General features: G+C 47.3%; 1 protein-coding gene across 1 annotated transcript; it reads right to left on the reverse strand.

Annotated features, from left to right (window-relative positions):
- Positions 1 to 1067: 1067 nt before the first annotated feature.
- Positions 1068 to 22924, reverse strand: PRMT5 (protein arginine methyltransferase 5). The gene is given in 13 exon segments (XM_030969566.1): positions 1068 to 1167; positions 2186 to 2263; positions 4882 to 4912; positions 5652 to 5797; positions 5800 to 5811; positions 8141 to 8304; positions 9337 to 9369; positions 9448 to 9464; positions 9586 to 9593; positions 13221 to 13355; positions 15359 to 15444; positions 18427 to 18545; positions 22445 to 22924. Coding segments are annotated over 13 exon segments (999 nt in total). The 5' UTR covers positions 22552 to 22924; the 3' UTR covers positions 1068 to 1104.

The following is a 22924-nucleotide window of genomic DNA, read 5'->3' on the forward strand; positions in this document are numbered from 1 at the left end:
ACCCCAAAATTGACTTCAGAGCCCCAAAATCCCCAAAATTCACCCCAAAATCCCCAAATTCACCCCAAAATCCCCAAATTCACCCCAAAAACCCCAAAATTGGAACTTCAACCTGAAATGCCCCCAAATCCTCCCAATTCGCCCCAAAAATTTCCCAAAAATGAGAAAATTGGCCCCAAAATGGGTCAGGAACCTGAGAAACCTCAAAACCCCAAACTGACCCGAAAATTGGGGGGAATTTCGGGGATTTTGGTCAAATTTGGGGATTTTGGGTGAATTTGGGGATCTTGGGAGAATTTTGGGGTGAATTTTGGGGATTTTGGGTAAATTCGGGGTAATTTTGGGCAAATTTTGGGTGAATTTGGAGCAATTTGGGGATTTTGGGAGAATTTTGCGGTGAATTTTGGGGTAATTTCTGGGATTTTGGGGAGAAATTTGGGGATTTTTGGTGAATTTGGGAGATTTGGGGCCAAATTTGGGGATTTTGGGGCCAAATTTCAGGATCCTGGGAGAATTTTGGGGTGAATTTTAGAGATTTTGGGTAAATTCCAGAGAATTTTGGGCGAATTTGGAGGAATTTGGGGATTTTGGGTGCCAGGTGAATTTTGGGGCGAATCGGAGGATTTTGGAGCGGATTTTGGGGTGAATTTGGGGGTAATTTCTGGGATTTTGGGTCATTTTGGGGTGAAGTTTGGGGATTTTGGGGCTCTGAAGTCAATTTTGGGGTGAATTTTAGGGATTTTGGGGATTTATAAGGTGTTTTGGGATTTTGGGTATTTGAAGCAATTTTAGGGATTTTGGGCATTTTGGGGTTTGAATTTTGGGGATTTTTGGGTTTTTGGGTGCGGAATAATTTTGGGGTTTTGACTTTTGGGGAATTGGGGCTTTTGGGAGAAATTTGGCGATTTTTGGTGAATTTGGGGAAATTTTGGGGTCATTTTGGGGGCAGATTTTGGGGTAAATTTGGGGGGTTTTAGGGCATTTCTTGGCCGATTTTGGGTGAATTTGGGGCGAATTTGGGGCATTTTGGGGTCCCGGGTGTTTTGGGGTGAATTTGGGGGATTTTGGGTGAATTTTGGGGTGAATTTGGGGGATTTTGGGCACTCACTGCACGTTGGTCTCGCGCTCCCCCTCAGGCACTCGGTCCTGCAGGCACTTGAAGATGGCCTGGAATTATGCAAATTTATGCAGATTTATGCAAAATGAGACCTCATGACAACACCCAAACACCCCCATCCGCCCTGGCACACTAACTGTGGGCGTGGCTATGCAAATCAGAGCACCAGCCACGCCCATCGCACCCTTCTCACGCAAACCAGAAATTAATATATGCAAATACAAACAACCTGTATGCAAATCACAGCTGCATCATGCAAATTAGGGATGATGTTATGCAAATTATAGCCACACATAACCGCAATAATCCCCCCACAAAAAAAGGCGTGGCTATGTAAATTAGTCTGATTTATTAATTGTAATTATATTAGTTGTATGCAAATTATGTGCTTTTATGCAAATTAAGAGCACGGCACAGCAAATAAGGTTGCACTATGTAAATGAAATCAATAATATGCAAATAGATCCAGGAATATGGAAATCAAGAATGTCATGAATTGCAATTAAGTGTTTATGCAAATCAGGGCCTTAATCACGTGCATCGTCAATAAATTATGCAAATTTCTGACTAAATCATGCAGACAGCTAAGGAAATTATGCAAATCACCAATAAAATGATGCTTATCGCCTATTAGATAATACAAACAAAACCAGATTATGCAAATCAGCAGTTAATCCATTCAAATCTAAACGAACCCATGCAAATTAGTAATTACCACAAATTAACTGAGTTATGCTAATTACCGGCTAATTTATAGGGAGGGCAAATTAATGCAAATCTGTAATCAATTCATCCCAATTACATTGCGTTATGCAAATAGCTGATCTATTTATGCAAATTAGCAAGTAATTTATGCATGTTCATTAATGCAGGGTTGATTAATTAGTATAAATCACATATTAATTTATGCAAATTAAGGCACAGTTGCTTCAAAGAAGATGGACAGCCCGAAGAGGGGGGTGGCCATGCAAATTAAGCGTATGAATATGCAAATTTGGGGTTAAGGGAGGGGGGAACGGGGAAAGGAAGGGCGGGGATGCAGATGAGATGCAAATGAGGGGCCGGTACCTGCTGGTACTGGCAGTATTTGATTGGGTCCTTCTCGAACACCTCGTAGGTCTGCGACTCCAGGTTGTCCATCAGCGGCTGCGGGAGCCAAAAGCGACGGAATTCACCCCAAAATTCGCAACCAAAAACGGCCAAAAATTCACCCAAAATTCACTTTAAAAATGGCTAAAAATTCATCCAAAATTGACCACAATTCACCCAAAAATTCACCCAAAATTCACCCAAAAATTCACCCAAAATTCACTTTAAAAATGGCTAAAAATTCATCCAAAATTGACCACAATTCACCCAAAATTCACCCAAAATTCACCCAAAATTCGCAACCAAAACGGCCAAAAATTCACCCAAAATTCACTGAAAATTGACCCAAAATTCGCAACCAAAACGGCCAAAAATTCACCCAAAATTGACCCAAAATTCACCCAAAATTCACTTTAAAAATGGCTAAAAATTCATCCAAAATTGACCACAATTCACCCAAAAATTCACCCAAAATTCACCCAAAATTCGCAACCAAAACGGCCAAAAATTCACCCAAAATTCACTGAAAATTGACCCAAAATTCGCCCCAAAAAATGGCCAAAAATTCACCCAAAATTCACCCAAAATTCACCCAAAATTCACTTTAAAATTGCTAAAAATTCATCCAAAATTGACCACAATTCACCCAAAATTCACCCAAAATTCACCCAAAAATTCACCCAAAATTCAAAAAGTGACCCAAAATTCACCCAGAATTCACTGCAAATTGACCCAAAATTCGCCCCAAAAAATGGCCAAAAATTCACCCAAAATTGACCCAAAATTCGCAACCAAAACGACCAAAAATTCACCCAAAATTCACTTTAAAAATCAATAAAAATTCACCCAAAATTGACCAAAATTCACCCAAAATTCACAACCAAAAACGGCCAAAAATTCACCCAAAATTCACTTAAAATTGACCCAAAATTCGCCCCAAAAATGGCCAAAAATTCACCTAAAATTGACCCAAAATTTGACCAAAATTCACCCCAAAAATGGCCAAAAATTCACCCAAAATTCACCCAAAATTCGCAACCAAAACGACCAAAAATTCACCCAAAATTCACTTTAAAAATGGCTAAAAATTCATCCAAAATTGACCTAAAAATTCTCCAAAACTGACCCAAAATTCACCCCAAAATGGCCAAGAATTTACCTGAAAAATTGCTAAAAGTTCATCCAAAATTGACCCAAAAATTCACCCAAAATTCACGTTAAAAATGGATAAAAATTCACCCACAATTGACCAAAAATTGCCAAAAATTCACCCAAAATTCACTTTAAAAATTGCAAAAAATTCACCCAAACTTGACCCAAAAATTGACCAAAATTCACCCAAAAATTCACCCCAAAAACGGCCAAAAATTCACCCAAAATTCACTTTAAAAATTGCTAAAAATTCACCCAAAATTCACCCAAAATTCACCAAAAACGGCCAAAAATTCACCCAAGATTGACTTGTAAAATCACTAAAAATTCACCCTAAATGGAACCAAAAATTACCAAAAATTGACCCAAAAATTCCCCAAAACTGACCCAAAATTCACCTAAAATTGACCAAAAATGGCCAAAAATTCACCCAAAACTCACTTTAAAAATCAATAAAAATTCACCCAAAATTCACCCAAAAATTGACCCAAAATTCACTTTAAAAATCGATAAAAATTCACCCAAAATTGACCCAGAAATTGCCCCAAATTTTACCCCAAATTTACCTGGGGTGAACTGGGAGGGACTGGGAGGGACTGGGAGGGACTGGGATCAAACTGGGAGGGACTGAGAACAAACTGGGAGGGACTGGGAACAAACTGGGATCAAACTGGGAGGGACTGGGAGGGAACTGGGAGTGACTGGGATCAAACTGGGAGGGACTGGGATCAAACTGGGATCAAACTGGGAGGGACTGGGAGGAACTGGGAGGAACTTTGGGGTTACTGGTTTATACTGGGATGAACTGGGAGGGGCTTCCTGCGCTATTGGGAGCAGTGGGAGGGGTTACTGGGAGGGACTGGGAGGGACTGGGAACAAACTGGGATCAAACTGGGAGGGACTGGGAGGGAACTGGGATCAAACTGGGAGGGACTGGGAGGGACTGGGAACAAACTGGGATCAAACTGGGAGGGACTGGGAGGGACTGGGATCAAACTGGGGGACTGGGAGGGACTGGGATCAAACTGGGATCAAACTGGGAGGGACTGGGAGTGACTGGGATCAAACTGGGAGGGACTGGGAGGGAACTGGGAGTGACTGGGATCAAAGTGGGAGCGACTGGGATGAACTGGGAGGGACTGGGAGTTACTGGTTTGGGGTTTGCGTTACTGGGAGGCTCCTGAGGCATTACTGGTGTGAACTGGGATGGACTGGGATGAACTGGGAGGGGTTTTGCTGCTACTGGGAGCTACTGGTTTGGGGTTTGCGTTACTGGTTTGGGGTTTGCGTTACTGGTTTGGGGTTTGCGTTACTGGTTTGGGGTTTTTGGGGTTGTTGGTTTACGGTGGGGTTTTGTTACTGGTGGGGCTGGTTTGGGGTTTGTGTTACTGGTTTGGGGTTTGCGTTACTGGTTTGGGGTTCGCGTTACTGGTTTGGGGTTTTTGGTCACTGGGCTGTACTGGGGGGTTACCGGGGGGGTTCCCAGTGGGTAACTGGTCTGAACTGGTTTGAACTGGGCTCACCTGCAGCGGGCTCTGCAGGTAATCCTCGGCACTGGGAGTGACTGGTTTGGGGTTTTACTGGTTTGGGGTTTTGTTACTGGTTTGGGGTTGTTTGGGGTTCGTTACTGGTTTGGGGTTTGCGTTACTGGTTGGGGTGTGTTACTGGTTTGGGGTTTGTGTTACTGGTTTGGGGTTTGTGTTACTGGTTTGGGGTTTGTGTGACTGGTTTGGGGTTTTTGGTCACTGGGCTGTACTGGGGGGTTACCGGGGGGGTTCCCAGTGGGTAACTGGTTTGAACTGGTTTGAACTGGGCTCACCTGCAGCGGGCTCTGCAGGTAATCCTTGGCACTGGGAGTGACTGGTTTGGGGTTTGTGTTACTGGTTTGGGGTTTTTGGTCACTGGGCTGTACTGGGGGGTTACCGGGGGGGTTCCCAGTGGGTTACTGGTCTGAACTGGTCTGAACTGGTTTTTGGGGTTTGGTTACTGTTTGGGGTTCACTCTGTTTGGGGTTTGCGGTTTGTTCCGTTACTGGGGACTGGTTTGGGGTTTGCGTTACTGGTTTGGGGTTCGTTGGTTACTGGTTTGGGGTTTGTGTGACTGGTTTGGGGTTTTTGGTCACTGGGCTGTACTGGGGGGGTTCCCAGTGTTGGTTGTTTTGACTGGTCACTCACGGTCTCGGTAATTCGCCTTTGTTGGTTTGTGTGCTGGTTTGGGTTTTGGTCCTGGTGTCCGGGGGTTCCCAGTGGGTTACTGGTCTGAACTGGTCTGAACTGGTTTGAACTGGGCTCACCTGCAGCGGGCTCTGCAGGTAATCCTGCCGCGCGCGTACAGCTCGTAGGCCGAGGGCGGCGGGCGGTGCTGGCCCAGGTGCTCCAGGTACTGCAGGTACACGGCCAGCGGGCGCCCGCCGTGCCGCGGGCAGCCCTGCACGATGAGATCTGCACGTCCAGCTGCGGGGGAAACCAGTATAAACCAGTATAACCCAGTATAAACCAGTACAAACCAGTACAAACCAGTATAAACCGGTACGGAGCAGGAAAAGCCAGAAAAAAACCCCAAAAAATCCCATTTTTGGCCCATTTTTCACTGTTTTAAAGCCCCCAAATCCACTCCCAGTTCATCCCAATTCCCAGTATAAACCAGTACAAACCAGTATAAACCGGTACGGAGCACGAAAAGCAGAAAAAAAACCGAAAAAATCACATTTTTGGCCCATTTTTGGCCCATTTTTCACTGTTTTAAAGGCCCCAAATCCATTCCCAGTTCATCCCAGTCCCAGTATAAACCAGTACAAACCAGTATGAACCAGTATGGACCAGTATGGACCAGTATGGACCAGTATGGACCACGAAAAGCAGAGAAAACCCCAAAAATCCCATTTTTTGCCCATTTCCTAGCCTGAAATTCCCCCAAAACCCTCCTAATTCATCCCAATTCCCAGTATGGACCAGTATAAACCAGTACAGACCAGTACAAACCAGTATGAACCAGTATGGACCAGTATGGGTCAGGAAAAGCAAAAAAAACCCGAAAAAATCCCATTTTTGCCCATTTTTCACCGTTTTAAAGCCCCCAAAACCCTCCTAGTTCATGCCAACCCCGGCATAAACCAGTATGGACCAGTATAAACCAGTATAAACCAGTATGGACCAGTATGGACCAGTATAAACCAGTAGGGACCAGTATAAGCCAGTCCCAAAAATCCCTTTTACCACCACATTTTCCCCATTTTTGACCCCTTTTCCACCCCAAACCGCCCCAAATTTCACCCAGTCCCTCCCAGTGACCCCCTGAACCCCTCCCAGTACAAACCAGTACAAACCAGTACAAACCAGTACAAACCAGTATAAACCAGTATGAAAACTCAAACACCAATTTTTCCTCATTTCCCCCCATTTTTGACCCTTTTCGAGCCCCAAAATCCCCCAGAATTTCACCCAGTTCCTCCCAGTGACCCCCCAGTGCCCTCCCAGTACAAACCACAAACCAGTCCAAACCAGTCCAAACCAGTAACCCCAAATCCCCTTTTTCCTCCTTTTTTAACCCTTTCTTCCCCATTTTTAACCCTTCCTTCCCCGTTTTTTCACCGTTTTTCCCCCTTTTTTCCCCATTTTCCCCCCTCCCAGTCCAAACCAGTCCAAACCAGTCCAAACCAGTAACCCCAAACCCCTTTTTCCATCCTTTTTTAACCCTTTCTTCCCCGTCTTTAACCCTTTCATCGCCATTTTTAACCCTTTCTTCCCCGGTTTTTCACCGTTTTTCCCGTTTTTTCCCCATTTTCCCCCTTCCCAGTACAAACCAGTAACCCCAAATTCCCTTTTTCCTCCTTTTTTAACCCTTTCTTCCCCATTTTCCCCCATTTTCCCCATTTTCCCCCCTCCCAGTCCCTCCCAGTACAAACCAGTAACCCCAAACCCCATTTGCCCCATTTTTAACCCTTCCTTCCCCATTTTCGCCCCATTTTTAACCCTTTCTTCCCCGTTTTTCCCCTTTTTTGCGGTTTTCCCCCCTCCCAGTCCAAACCAGTATCAAACCAGTCCAAACCAGTCCCCCCAAATCCCCTTTCTTCCACATTTTTAATCCTTTCCCCCCATTTTTAACCCTGTCTTCCCTGTTTTTTCACCATTTCCCCCCTTTTTTCCCCATTTTCACCATTTCCCCCCTCCCAGTCCCTCCCAGTACAAACCAGTAACCCCAAATCCCCTTCTTCCTCCATTTTTAACCCTTCCTTCCCCATTTCCCCCCATTTTAACCCTTTCTTCCCATTTTTCCCCTTTTTCCCCATTTTTTCCCCATTTTTCCCCTCCCAGTCCAAACCAGTCCCAAACCAGTACAAACCAGTAACCCCAAATCCCCTTTTCCCCCCATTTTTAACCCTTTCTTCCCCATTTTTTCACCATTTTTCCCAATTTTTTCACCATTTTTTCCGGTTTTTTCCCCGTTTTCCCCCCTCCCAGTCCCTCCCAGTACAAACCAGTAACCCCAAATCCCCTTCTTCCTCCATTTTTAACCCTTTGTTCCCCGTTTTTAACCCTTTCTTCTCCTTTTTTTCACTGTTTTCCCCCTTTTTTCCCCATTTTCACCGTTTCCCCCCTCCCAGTCCCTCCCAGTACAAACCAGTAACCCCAAATCCCATTTGCCCCATTTTTAACCCTTTCTTCCCCATTTTTAACCCCTTCTTTCCCATTTTTTCCCCGTTTTTTTTCCCCATTTTTCCCCATTTTCCCCCCTCCCAGTCCCTCCCAGTCCCTCCCAGTCCCTCCCAGTCCCTCCCAGTACCTTGAGCAGCTGTCCCAGCAGGCGCTGGTGGCCCCGGCCCAGCACTGGGAACCCTTTCTTGTTGGTGAGGAAGAGGCGGGTGGGGAGGAAGGCGGCGCGCACGGGTTCGCCCAGCCAGCGCGCCAGGGCCGCGGGCGAGGGCAGGTCCGGCCCGATCTCCAGCGCTGGGAACCGGTACGGACCAGTGTAAACCAGTATGGACCAGTACGGACCAGTGTAAACCAGTATGGACCAGTACGGACCAGTATGGACCAGTACGGACCAGTGTAAACCAGTATGGACCAGTATGGACCAGTATGGAGCAGTACGGACCAGTATGGACCAGTGTAAACCAGTATGGACCGGTATGGACCAGTAGGGACCAATATGGACCACTATGGACCATTACGGACCAGTGTAAACCAGTATGGACCAGTATGGACCAGTATGGACCAGCACGGACCAGTGTAAACCAGTATGGACCAATATGGACCAGTATGGACCAGTACGGACCAGTATGGACCGTATGGACCAGTATGGACCAGTGTAAACCAGTATGGACCAGTACGGACCAGTATGGACCAGTATGGACCAGTATGGACCAGTACGGACCAGTATGGACCAGTATGGACCAATATGGACCAGTATGGACCAGTATGGACCAGTATGGACCAGTATGGACCAGTATGGACCAGTACGGACAGTATGGACCAGTATGGACCAGTACAGACCAGTGTAAACCAGTATGGACCAGTACGGACCAGTATGGACCAGTATGGACCAGTATGGACCAGTATGGACCAGTACGGACCAATATGGACCAGTGTAAACCAGTATGGACCAGTATGGACCAGTATGGACCAGTATGCGGACCAGTATGGACCAGTATGGACCAATACGGACCAGTATGGACCAGTATGGACCATTATGGACCAGTATGGACCAGTATGGACCAGTATGGAACAGTATGGACCAGTATGGACCACTATGGACCGGTATAAACCAGTACAGACCAGTGTAAACCCGTACGGACCAGTACAAGCCCCTCAGATGAAGCCCCACCCCCTCAGATGAAGCCACACCCATTTTGTGATGAGTCCCGCCCCTTTCCCGTTTGGCCCCGCCCCTCACCGAGCGCCACCCGCTTGTTGTAATCCAGCAGGGCCCCGCCCCTTTCCCATTAAACCCCGCCCCCCGTGCTAAGCCCCGCCCCTCACCGAGCGCCACCCGCTTGTTGTAATCCAGCAGGGCCCCCCTTTCCCATTAAACCCCGCCCCCCGTGCTAAGCCCCGCCCCCCGCTAAGCCCCCCGCCCCTTATCCAGCAGGGTGCGGAAGTTGTGCCACCTGTGGGGAGGCAGCACCCCGCCCCCGTCTAAGCCCCACCCCCAAATATCCCAAACTCACCCCAAATATCCCCAATTCACCCCAAAATGCCCCAAAATCACCAAAGCACCGCAAAATTCACCCCATACCCTGTGGGGAAGAAAACCCGACATACCCCAAAATACCCCCAAACACCCCAAAATACCCCAAAATTCACCCCAAAATACCCCAAAATTCACCCCAAAATATCCCCAAATTCACCCCAAAATACCCCAAAATTCACCCCAAAATATCCCCCAAATTCACCCCAAAATACCCCAAAATTCACCCCAAAACACCCCAAAATTCACCCCAAAATATCCCCCAAATTCACCCCAAAATCCACCCCAAAAACCCGAAATTCACCCCAAAATGCCCCAAATTCACCCCAAAATAGCTCAAATTCACCCCAAAATACCCAAAACTCACCCCAAAATTGCCCAAATTCACCTCAAAATATCCCAAATTCACCTGGGCACCCAAAATATCCCAAAATGTCCCAAATTTACCCCAAAATAGCTCAAATTCACCCCAAAACAGCCCAAAATCATCTGGGCACCCAAAATATCCCAAATTCACCCCAAAAACCACCCCAAAAAACCCCCAAAATTCACCTTAAAATATCCCCCAAATTCACCCCAAAATATCCCCCAAAATTCACCCCAAAAAAACCGAAATTCACCCCAAAATCCCCCCAACCCCCAAAACCCCAAAATAGCCGAAATTCACCCCAAAATCCACCCCAAAAAAACCCCAAAATTCACCCCAAAATATCACCCAAATTCACCCCCAAATACCCAAAAGTCACCTCAAAAACCACCCCAAAAATACCCAACATTCACCCCAAAATACCCCAAAATCACCTGGCCACACTGGGGCACCCAAATCCACCCCAAATTCCCCATTTTTGCCCAAATTCCCAGTTTTTCCCTCTAAAATTCCCCATTTTTGCCCCAAATTCACCATTTTACCCAAATTCCCCATTTACCCCCCAAAATTCCTGATTTTTCCCCCAAAATCCCCATTTTTTACCCCAAACCCCCCCCGAAATTCCCCATTTTTCCCCAAAAATCCCCATTTTTCCCCCAAATCCCCTTCTAATTCCACATTTTTAGCCCAAATCCCATTTTCCCCCAAATTCCCCATTTTTGCCCAAATTCCCCAAAATCCCCCCAAAATCCCCCATTTTTTGCTCCAAATCCCACAGTTTTGCCCCAAAATCCCCATTTCCACATTTTTTTTCCCCAAATCCCCCAAATTCCCCATTTCCCCCCCCAAATTCCCCATTTATCAAAATCTCCATTTTTCCCAAATTCCCCTCAATTTCCCCAATTTTCCCCCCAAATTCGCCAAACCCCCCCAAAATGCCCCATTTTTTCCCCAAACCACCCCCAAATTCCACATTTTTCCAAATCCCTTTTCATTTTTATCATTATCATTTTTCCTCCCCAAATTCCCCATTTTTCCCCAAAATTCCCCATTTTTCCCCAAATTCCCCATTTTTTCCCCCAAAATTCTCCATTTTCCCCCCAAAATTCTCCATTTTCCCCCAAAATTCCCCATTTTTCCCCTCAAAATTCCCCAGTTTTTCCCCCAAAATTCCCCAATAATCCCCCAAATTCCCCATTTTCCCCAAAACTTCATTTTCCCCAAAATTCCCCACCCCAATTCCCCTTTTCTCCCAAAATTCCCCAGTTTTTTCCCCAAAAATTCCCCAGTTTTCCCCATGCCCCGTTTTCCCCAAAAATTCCCCAGTTTTCCCCAAAATTCCCCATTTTTACCCCCAAATCCCCACCCCCATTTTCCCCCACCTTGACCCAAAACCCCATTTTTCCCCAAAATTCCCCACCCAAAATTCCCCAGTTTTGGCCCCAGTTTTCCCCCACCCCATTTTACCAAATCCCCCAAATTCCCCAGTTTTTCCCCAAAATCCCCCAAATCCCCCATTTTCCCCCAACTCCCCCAAATTCCCCTTTCCCCAATGCCCAGTATGGCCATCCCGGCCTTCCGTTTCCCCGTATGCCCCCGTATGGCCAGATGGCATCAGCGGACTGGCCCCAGTGCACCGACATGCCGGGAGAACCAGTATGGACCAGTATGGACCAGTATGGACCAGTATGGACCAGTATGGACCAGTATGGACCAGTACGGACCAGTATGGACCAGTATGGACCAGTATGGACCAGTACGGACCAGTATGGACCAGTACGGACCAGTACGGACCAGTATAAACCAGTATGGACCAGGACCAGTATGAACCAGTATGGACCAGTATGGACCAGTATGGACCAGTATAAACCAGTATGGACCAGTATGGACCAGCATAAACCCGTGCGGACCAGTATGGACCAGTATAAACCAGTACGGACTAGTATGGACCAGTATGGACCAGTACAGTTCCCTCCCAGTCCCTCCCAGTACAAACCAGTAACCCCAAATCCCCATTTCCCCCATGTTTCCCAGCTTTTAACCCTTTCTTCCCTGGTTTTTCACAGTTTTTCCCCGTTTCTTCCGTTTTTCCCCATTTTTCCCCGTTTTTCCCTGTTTTGTCGTCGACTTTCCCATTTTTTCCCCATTTTTCACCGTTTTTTCCCTATTTTTCCCCGTTTTCCCCATTTCTCCCCGTTTTCCCCCATTTTTCCCCCATTTTTCCCAAGTTTTTCCCCGTTTCTCCCCATTTTCCCCGTTTTCCCATTTTTCCCCATTTTTCTTTTTCTCCAGTTTTTCACCATTTTTCCACATTTTTTCCCATTTTTCCTCCATTTTTTTGCTATTTTTCCCCATTTTTTGCCCATTTTTCCCCGTTTTTGCCCATTTTTTGCCATTTCTCACCACTTTTCCCCATTTTTTCCCCATTTCTCCCCATTTTTCCCATTTCCCCCCATTTTTCCGCCATTTCTCCCCATTTTTTCGCCATTTCCCCCATTTCTTCTTTTTCCCCATTTCTCCCCATTTTTTCCCCATTTTCCCCATTTTTCCCCATTTTCCCCCCATTCTTTCCCCATTTCTCCCCGTTCCCCCCCATTTTCCCCCATTTTCCCCCCCATTTTCCCCATTTCCCCCATTTTTTCCCATTTTTCCCGTTTTCCCATTTTTTTCCCCATTTTCCCCATTTTCCCCCATTTTCCCCGTTTTTCCCCATTTCCCCCATTTTTCCCATTTTCCCCATTTTTTCCCCATTTCCCCATTTTCCCCATTTTTCCCCATTTTTCCCCCATTTTCCCCATTTTCCCCATTTTTCCCATTTTTCCCCATTTTCCCCATTTCCCCCCTTTTTTCCCCATTTTTCCCCATTTTTCCCCATTTTCCCCATTTTCCCCATTTCCCCATTTTTCCCCATTTTCCCCATTTTTCCCCATTTTCCCATTTTTCCCCATTTTCCCCATTTCCCCATTTTCCCCCATTTTTCCCCCATTTTTCCCCATTTTTCCCCATTTTTCCCCATTTTCCCCATTTTTCCCCATTTTTCCCCATTTTCCCCATTTTTCCCCCCATTTTTTCCCCATTTTCCCCATTTTCCCCATTTTTCCCCATTTTCCCCATTTTCCCCATTTCCCCCCATTTCCCCATTTTCCCCGTTTCCCCCATTTCCCCCATTTTTCCCCGTTTCCCCATTTTTTCCCCGTTTTTCCCGTTTTCCCCATTTCCCCCATTTTTCCCCATTTTTCCCCCATTTTCCCCGGTTTTTCCCCATTTCCCCGCGTTTTTCCCCATTTTCCCCCTTTTCCCGCCCGTTACCTGCGTGCCGTGGTGCCCGCTGTGCAGGTGCGCGCTCAGCCCCCGCGCCAGGTTCGGGTTGTGCTTCCCCCTGAGCGGCACCAGGTGCGCGGCCAGGCCCAGGTACGCCCCGAAATCCAACTCCTGCCGCAGCGCCTGCGCACCCAAAACCACCCAAATTCAACCCAGAAATGGGGAATCCCCAAAACTCATCCAATTCACCAAAAACCCCGCAAAAATCCCGCCTCAAATCCAGCGAAAATCGCAAAATTTCAGCCCAAATCGGCTCAAAACGAAGGTGTTGGAACCAAAATGATCCCAGAATTGTCCCAAAATTAACCCCAAATTTCCCAAAATTTCTCCATCATTTCCCCCAAAATTCTTACAACATCCCTAAAAAATCCCAGAAGTCCTCAAAAATTCCCACAAAAAAATCCCCAAAAAACCCCACAAAATTCCCCAAAAATTCCCACAAAAGTCCCACAAATTCCCCCCCAAAACCCCCATGGAATTCCCCCAAAATTCCTTAAAAAATCCCCAAAATACTCAAAAATTCCCACCAAAAATTCCGACAAAAATTCCCCACCAAAATGGGGAATGAGCGAAATTTTAGAAAATTCCCCCAAAAAAAATCCTGAAATTCCCCAAAAAATCCCGCACGGAATTGAGGGAAAATCGGAAAATTTCAGCCCAAATTGGTCGAAATTGGGCTCAAAACGAAGGTGTTGGAATCAAAATCATCCCAAAATTGTCCCAAAATTAACCCCAAAATTAACCCCAACATTCCTAAAAATTCCCAAAATCTCAAAATTTAAAAAAAATCCCTAAATTGCCACAAAATTCCCTGAAATTCCCCCCCAAAAAATCTCACCCGGAATTGAGAGAAATTTGCAGAATTTCGGCCCAAATCTGCCAAATTTGAGCCCAAAATCAAAGTGTTGGAACCAAAATTATCCTGACATTGTCCCAAAAACCCTAGAAATCCAAAATTCACAAAATTCCCCCAAAATTGAGCAAAAATCGCAAAATTTCGGCCCAAATTGGTCAAAATTGGGCTCAAAACGAAGGTGTTGGAACCAAAATGATCCCAAAATTGTCCCAATTAACCTCAAATTTCCCAAAATTTCTCCATCATTTCCCCCAAAATTCTTACAACATTCCTAAAAAATCCCAAAAGTCCTCAAAAATTCCCACAAAAAAATCCCCACAAAACCCCACAAAATTCCCCAAAAATTCCCATAAAAATCCCCAAAAATTAAAAAAAAAATTTCACAGAATTCCCAAAAAATCCCCCCAAAATCCTATAAAGTTGTTCAAAAAAATCCCCAAAATTCCCATAAAATTCCCCAAAAATGGCAAAAAATTTTTACAGAATTCTCAAGAAAACCCCCCAAAAAATCTTAGAAAATTCTTCAAATAAACCCCACGAAATTCCCACAAAATCTCACAAAAATCCCAAAAAAAAAAAAAAAAATCCCCAAAATTCCCACAAAACTCCCACAAATTCCCCCCAAAAACCCCCATGGAACTCCCCCAAAATTCCTTAAAAAATCCCAAAAATACTCCAAAATTCCCACAAAAATTGCCACAAAAAACCTCGCAAAATTCCCCAAAAATTACAAAAAAAAATTTCACAGAATTCCCAAGAAATCCCCCAAAATCCTATAAAATTCTTCAAAAAAAATCCCACAAAATTCCCACAAAAATCTCACAACAATCCCAAAAAATAAAAAAATCCTCAAAATTCCCACAAAATTCCCACAAATTCCCCCAAAATTCCTAAAAAAAAATCCCAAAAATACTCAAAAATTCCCACAAAACATTCCGACAAAAATTCCCCACAAAACCTTACAAAATTCCCCAAAAATTCCCACAAAATCCCCCAAAAAATAAAACAAAAAATTTTCACAGAATTCCCAAGAAATCCCCCAAAAATCCTGTAAAATTCTTCCAAAAAAATCCCGCAAAATTCCACAAAAATCCCCAAAAATTCCCAAAAATTCCCACAAAAGTCCCGCAAATGCTCCCCAAAAAATGATCCAAAAATCAAAAAAAAATCCCAAAAAATTCCTAAAAAATCACATTTCCCAAAATTCCCCAAATTTCCCAGAAATCTGCACAAAACTTCCCAAAATGGCCCAAAATGGCCCAAACTTCACCTTCTGGGAGTTTTTCCGGACGTGCTCCAGCGGCGAATCCGGGCGGATCCAGGGCGACAACTTCCCCACGATCAGCGTGTTCCAGTCTGCACCAAAAACGCCAAAATTCACCCCAAAAATCCCCAAATTCACCCCCAAATTCACCCCAAAAATCCCCAAATTCACCCCCAAATTCACTCCAAAAATCCCCAAATTCACTCCAAAATTCACTCCAAAATTCACCCCAAAATTCACCCCAAAAATCCCCAAATTCGCCCCAAAATTCACCCCAAAATTGACCAAAAAGTCCCCAAATTCACCCCAAAAATCCCCCAAATTCACCCCAAAAATCCCCCAAATTCACCCCAAAATTCACCCCAAAAATCCCCAAATTCACCCCAAAATTCACCCCAAAAATCCCCAAAATTCACCCCAAAAATCCCAGAAATTCAACCCAAAATACCCCGAAATTCACCCCAAAAATCCCAGAAATTCACCCCAAAAATCCCCCAAAATTCAGCCCAAAAATCCCACAAATTCACCCCAAAATTCACTCCAAAATTGACCAAAAGTCCCCAAAATTCACCCCAAAAATCCCCCAAATTCAACCCAAAATACCCCGAAATTCACCCCAAAAATCCCCCGAAATTCACCCCAAAAATCCCCCAAAATTCACCCCAAAAAAACCCAAAATTTATCCTAAAATTCATCCTAAAATAACCCAAAAATCCCAGAGAACTTCCCCACGATCAGGGTGTTCCAATCTGCACCAAAAATTCCCAAAATTCACCCCAAAAATCCCCAAATTCACCCCAAAAATCCCCAAAATTCACCCCAAAAATCCCCCAAGTTCACCCCTAAATTCACCCCAAAGTTGAAAAAAATCCCCAAAATTCACCCCAAAATTGACCAAAAAGTCCCCAAAATTCACCCCAGAATTCCAAAAATTTACCCCAAAAATCACCCCAAAATAACCCCAAATTTACCCTAAAATTCATCCAAAAATAATCCCAAAAATCCCCCAAATTTACCCCCAAATTCACCCCAAAATTGACAAAATTCCCCCAAATTCACCCCAAAAATCCCCCAAAGTTCACCTCCAAATTGACCCAAAATCCCCCAAATTCACCCTAAAATTTATGCCAAAATTGACAAAAAATCCCCAAAATTCACCCTAAAATTCCAAAAATTTATCCCCAAATTCACCCCAAAATAGCCCCAAATTCACTCTAAAATTCATACCAAAATAACCCCAAAATCCCCCAAATTCCACCCCAAAATTCACCCCAAAATTCACTCCAAAATTGACCAAAAAGTCCCCAAATTCCACCCCAAAATTCACCCCAAAATTGACCAAAAAAACCCCCAAAATTCACCCCAAAAATCCCTGAAATTCACCCCAAAATCCCCAAATTCACCCCAAAATTCACTCCAAAAATCCCCAAAATTCACCCCAAAAAATCCCAAAAATTCACCCCAAAAATCCCCAAAATTCACCCCAAAAATCCCAGAAATTCACCCCCAAAAATCCCCCAAATTTATCCCAAAAATCCCCAAAATTCACCCCAAAAATCCCCAAAATTCACCCCAAAATTGACCAAAAAATCCCCAAAATTCACCCCCAAAATCCCCAAAATTCACCACAAAATCCATCCTAAAATCCATCCCAAAAATTCACCCCAAAAATCCCCAAAATTCGCCTCAAAATTCCAAAAATTTACCCCAAAATTCATCCAAAAATAACCCCAAATTCGCCCCAAAATCCACTCGAAAATCCCCCCTAAAATCCATCCCAAAAATCCCAAAAATTCACCCCAAAATATCCCACAAATTCACCCTGAAATCACCTCAAAATTGACCCAAAATCCCCCAAATTTAACCCAAAAATCCCCTAAATTCCCAAAATTCACCTCAAAATTGACCCAAAATCCCCCAAATTTAACCCAAAAATCCCCTAAATTCCCAAAATTCACCTCAAAATTGACCCAAAATCCCCCAAATTCACCCTAAAAAAAGTCCCCAAATTCACTCCAAAATTGACCCAAAATCCCTGAAATTTACCCCAAAATTCAACCCAAAATCTCCCTAAATCCCTCAAATTCACCCCAAAAAATTCCCCAAACTCACCTCAAAATTGACCCAAAATCCCCCAAATTTAACCCAAAATTCCCCCCAAAACTGACCGAAAAAATTCGCTTCACAAATCACTCCAAACCCCTCAAATTCCCCATCAAATTTCCCCCAAAATCCTCCAAATTCACCCAAAATTCATCCCAAAAAAAACCCCAAATTTACCCCAAAATTGACCCAAAATTCCCCAAATTCACCCCAAAAATCCCCAAATTTACCCCAAAATTGACTCAAATTAGCCCCAAATCCTCTCCCAGTGTCCCCCAGTCCCTCCCAGTCCAAACCAGTATAAACCAGTACCAAACCAGTACAAACCAGTACCAAAATTTGAGTTTAGTATCAATTTTTCCCCATTTTTCCCCATTTTTAACCCTTTTAACGCCCCAAATCTCCCCAAAATCCCCTCCCAGTTCATCCCAGTTCCCTCCCAGTACAAACCAGTACAAACCAGTATAAACCAGTATCAACCAGTACCAAACCAGTATAGACCAGCACCAAAATTTGAGTTTAGGATCAATTTTTCCCCATTTTTAACCCTTTTAATGCCCCAAATCCCCCCAAATCTCCCCGAAACCCCTCCCCGGCCCCATCCCAGTATAAACCAGGATAAACCAGTACCAAACCAGTATCAAAATTTGAGTTTAGTATCAATTTTTCCCCATTTTTCCCCATTTTTAACCCTTTTAATGCCCCTAATCTCCCTAAAATCCCCTCCCAGTTCATCCCAGTCCCCTCCCAGTACAAACCAGTACAAACCAGTATAGACCAGTACAAACCAGTACCAAACCAGTACAAACCAGTACCAAGCCCCAACTTCAACATCCATTTTTCCCCATTTTTAACCCTTTTTAAGCCCCAAATTCCCCCAAAATCCCCCCAAACCTCCCCGAAACCCCTCCCCGGCCCCGTCCCAGTCCCTCCCAGTCCAAACCAGTATAAACCAGTACAAGCAGTCTCACCGCGGCCGGCCAGCACCAGGTCCGAGCGGGTCTGGGGGCCGGGCCGGGCCCGCGCCGGCTCCGCGGAGAACTCGCGCCGGTGCCGGGGGTGGAACAGCGGCAGGCACAGGAAATCGAACCTGCGGCAAACTGGGGTCACTGGGACGGACTGGTTTATACTGGGAGGGACTGGGAGGGACTGGGAGGGACTGGGATGGACTGGGAGGGACTGGGATGCACAGGAAATCGAACCTGCAGCAAACTGGGGTTACTGGGAGGGACTGGGATCAAACTGGGATGGACTGGGATGCACAGGAAATCGAACCTGCGGCAAACTGGGGTCACTGGGACGGACTGGTTTATACTGGGAGGGACTGGGATCAAACTGGGAGGGACTGGGAGGGACTGGGATGGACTGGGATGCACAGGAAATCGAACCTGCGGCAAACTGGGGTCACTGGGATGGACTGGTTTATACTGGGAGGGACTGGGAGGGACTGGGAAGGACTGGGATGGACTGGGATGCACAGGAAATCGAACCTGCGGCAAACTGGGGTTACTGGGAGGGACTGGGATCAAACTGGGACGGACTGGGATGGACTGGGAGGGACTGGGATGGACTGGGAGGGACTGGGATGCACAGGAAATCGAACCTGCGGCAAACTGGGGTCACTGGGACAGACTGGGAGGGACTGGGAGGGACTGGGATCAAACTGGGATGGACTGGGATGCACAGGAAATCGAACCTGCGGCAAACTGGGGTCACTGGGAGGGACTGGTTTATACTGGGAGGGACTGGGATCAAACTGGGAGGGACTGGGATGCACAGGAAATCGAACCTGCGGCAAACTGGGGTCACTGGGAGGGACTGGTTTATACTGGGAGGGACTGGGATGCACAGGAAATCGAACCTGGGGCAAACTGGGGTTACTGGGATGGACTGGGATGGACTGGGATCAAACTGGGAGGGACTGGGAGGGAGTGGGATGGACTGGGATCAAACTGGGAGGGACTGGGATGGACTGGGATGGACTGGGATCAAACTGGGATGGACTGGGAGGGACTGGGAGGGACTGGGATCAAACTGGGAGGGACTGGGAGCGAACTGGGAGGGACTGGGATGCACAGGAAATCGAACCTGGGATCAAACTGGGGTTACTGGGACGGACTGGGAGGGACTGGGATCAAACTGGGAAGGACTGGGATGCACAGGAAATCGAACCTGTGGCAAACTGGGGTCACTGGGACGGACTGGGAGGGACTGGGAGGGACTGGGAGGGACTGGGATCAAACTGGGATGGACTGGGAGGGACTGGGAGGGACTGGGATCAAACTGGGAGGGACTGGGATGCACAGGAAATCGAACCTGCGGCAAACTGGGGTCACTGGGAGGGACTGGTTTATACTGGGAGGGACTGGGATGCACAGGAAATCGAACCTGGGAGCAAACTGGGGTCACTGGGACGGACTGGGATGGACTGGGAGGGACTGGGATGGACTGGGATCAAATTGGGAGGGACTGGGAGGGAGTGGGAGGGACTGGGATCAAACTGGGAGGGACTGGGAGGGACTGGGATCAAACTGGGAGGGACTGAGAGGGACTGGGAGGGACTGGGAGGGACTGGGATGGACTGGGATCGGACTGGGATCAGACTGGGAGGGACTGGGAGGACATTTGGGGCGGGGTTGGGGATTCCTGAGAGAAATTTGGGGATCCCTGGTGGGATTTGGGGGAATCTGGGGCAAATTTGGGGAATTTCAGGGTCCCTGAGGGGATTTGGGGAATTCCTGAGGGAAATTGGGGGTCTCTGAGGGAAATTGGGAATCCCTGAGGGGATTTGGGGGTCCCTGAAGCAATTTGGGGATCCCTGGTGGAATTTGGGGGAATTTGGGGCAAATTTGGGGAATTTGAGGGTCCCTGAGGGGATTTGGGGATCCCTGGGGGGATTTGGGGATCCTTGGGGGGATTTGAGGAATTTCTGAGGGGATTTGGGGAAACTGGGGGTCCCTGAGAGGATTTTGGGGATCCCTGAGGGGATTTGGGGAATTCCTGAGGGGATTTTTGGGATCCCTGAGGGAAACTGGGGGTCTCTGAGGGAATTTGGGGGATCCCTGAGGGAATTTGGGGATCCCTGAGGGGATTTGGGGATCCCTGAGGGAATTCAGGAATCCCTGAGGGGATTTTGGTGTCCCTGAGGGGATTTGGGGATCCCCGATGGGGTTTGGGGTCCCTGAAGGGATTTTGGGGTCCCTGAGGGAATTCGGGGATCCCTGAGGGGATTTTGGTGTCCCTGAGGGGATTTGGGGATCCCTGATGGGGTTTGGGGTCCCTGAAGGGATTTTGGGGTCCCTGAGGGAATTCTGAGGATCCTTGAGGGGATTTGGGGGCTCTTGAAGAGATTCAAGGATTCCTGAGGGGATTTGGGGTCCCTGAAGGGATTTTGAGATCCCTGAGAAGATTTGGGGATCCCTGAGGAAATCTGGGAGATTCCTGAGGGAATTCAGGAATCCCTGAGGGGATTTTGGTGTCCCTGAGGGGATTTGGGGATCCCCGATGGGGTTTGGGGTCCCTGAAGGGATTTTGGGGTCCCTGAGGGAATTCTGAGGATCCTTGAGGGGATTTGGGGGCTCTTGAAGAGATTCAAGGATTCCTGAGGGGATTTGGGGTCCCTGAAGGGATTTTGAGATCCCTGAGAAGATTTGGGGATCCCTGAGGAAATCTGGGAGATTCCTGAGGGAATTCAGGAATCCCTGAGGGGATTTTGGTGTCCCTGAGGGGATTTGGGGATCCCCGATGGGGTTTGGGGTCCCTGAAGGGATTTTGGGGTCCCTGAGGGAATTCTGAGGATCCTTGAGGGGATTTGGGGGCTCTTGAAGAGATTCAAGGATTCCTGAGGGGATTTGGGGTCCCTGAAGAGATTTTGAGATCCCTGAGAAGATTTGGGGATCCCTGAGGGAATCTGGGGATCCCTGAGGCGATTCCGAGGTCCCGCACAGAATTTGGGGATCCCTGAGGGGATTTGGGAGAATCTGGGAGGAATTTGGGGGTCCCTGAAGGTATTTAGGGGATCCCTGAGTGAAAGTTGAGGACTCCTGAGGGGATCTGGGGGTCCCTGAGGGGATTTTGGGATCCCTGAGGGGATTTGGGGATCCCTGAGGTAATTTGGGGGATCCCTGAGGAAATCTGGGAGATTCCTGAGGGAATTCAGGAATCCCTGAGGGGATTTTGGTGTCCCTGAGGGGATTTGGGGATCCCCGATGGGGTTTGGGGTCCCTGAAGGGATTTTGGGGTCCCTGAGAGGATTCTGAGGATCCTTGAGGGGATTTGGCGGCTCTTGAAGAGATTCGAGGATTCCTGAGGGGATTTGGGGGGGATCCCTGAGGAAATTTGAAGATCCCTGAAGGGATTTTGAGGTCCCTGAGGAGATTTGGGGGATCCCTGAGGAGATCTGGGGGTCCCTGATGAGATTTGGGGGTCCCTGAGGGGATTTGGGGGTCCCTGAGGGGATTTGGGGATGCCTGAGGCAATCTAAGGGATCCCTGAGGAGATTTGGGGGTCCCTGAGGGAATCTGGGGGTGCGTGAGGTGATTTTGGGATCCCTGAGGGAATCTGGGGGTCCCTGAGGGGATTTGGAGGATTCCTGAGAAGATTTTGGGGATCCCTGAGGGGATTTGGGGGGAATTTGGGGAATTTTGGAGGTTCCTGAGGGAAATTGAAGAATTCCTGAGGGGATTTGGACATCCCTGAGGCGACTCTGGGGTTCCTGAGGTGATTTTGGGATCCCTGAGGTGATTTTGGAGATTCCTTTAGAGATTTGGGATCACTAAGGTGATTTTGGGCTTCCTGAGCCGATTTTGGGATCCCTGAGTGGATTTATGGCTCTCTGAGTGGGATTTGGGGGTCCCTGAGGGAATTCGGGGATGCCGCGAGACGTTTGGGCCCTCCCGGGAACACGAGGGGCATTTCGGGGTCGGTTTTTGGGGGTTCCCGAGTGGGATTTTTGGGGTTTTTTTGGGTTTTTGGGGGTCCGGCTCTCACCCCTGCCTGGCCACGGCCCCCAGCGCTCCCGCCACCTCCGGCACGCAGTTCAGGTCCCGGCCTGACGAGACGCGAGCGGTGCCCGCTGCTCCCGGCCCCGCCGCCATCGCTGCGCCTCTGCTCCCGCCCCCTCCGTGAGGCGGCGGCCAATCAGCGCCGAGGCCGCCTCCCGCGCAGCCAATAGGGAGACGAGGCGGTGCTGTCAATCAAAGCGCAACGTTGCGGCCGCTCACTGGTATCCCGAGAGCCAATAAGAGAGCGCGGAGAGGGGTCAATCACAGCGGAGGCGGGAAAACGAGAGCCAATGGGAACGCGGGGCTGGCTGCCAATCAAGACAGTGGCGGGAGGGTTAACCCCGCCCTCCAGGAGTGTGAGCGAATAGGAACGCTCTCTCAGCTGTCAATCAGCGCAGAGGGCGTTGTGCACGCCCACAAGAGGCACTGAGCCAATCAGAGTGCACTGCGAGCCGTCAATCACGAC

Source organism: Camarhynchus parvulus, unplaced genomic scaffold (genome assembly GCF_901933205.1).
Source record: "Camarhynchus parvulus unplaced genomic scaffold, STF_HiC, whole genome shotgun sequence".
Classification (NCBI taxonomy): Eukaryota; Metazoa; Chordata; class Aves; order Passeriformes; family Thraupidae; genus Camarhynchus; species Camarhynchus parvulus.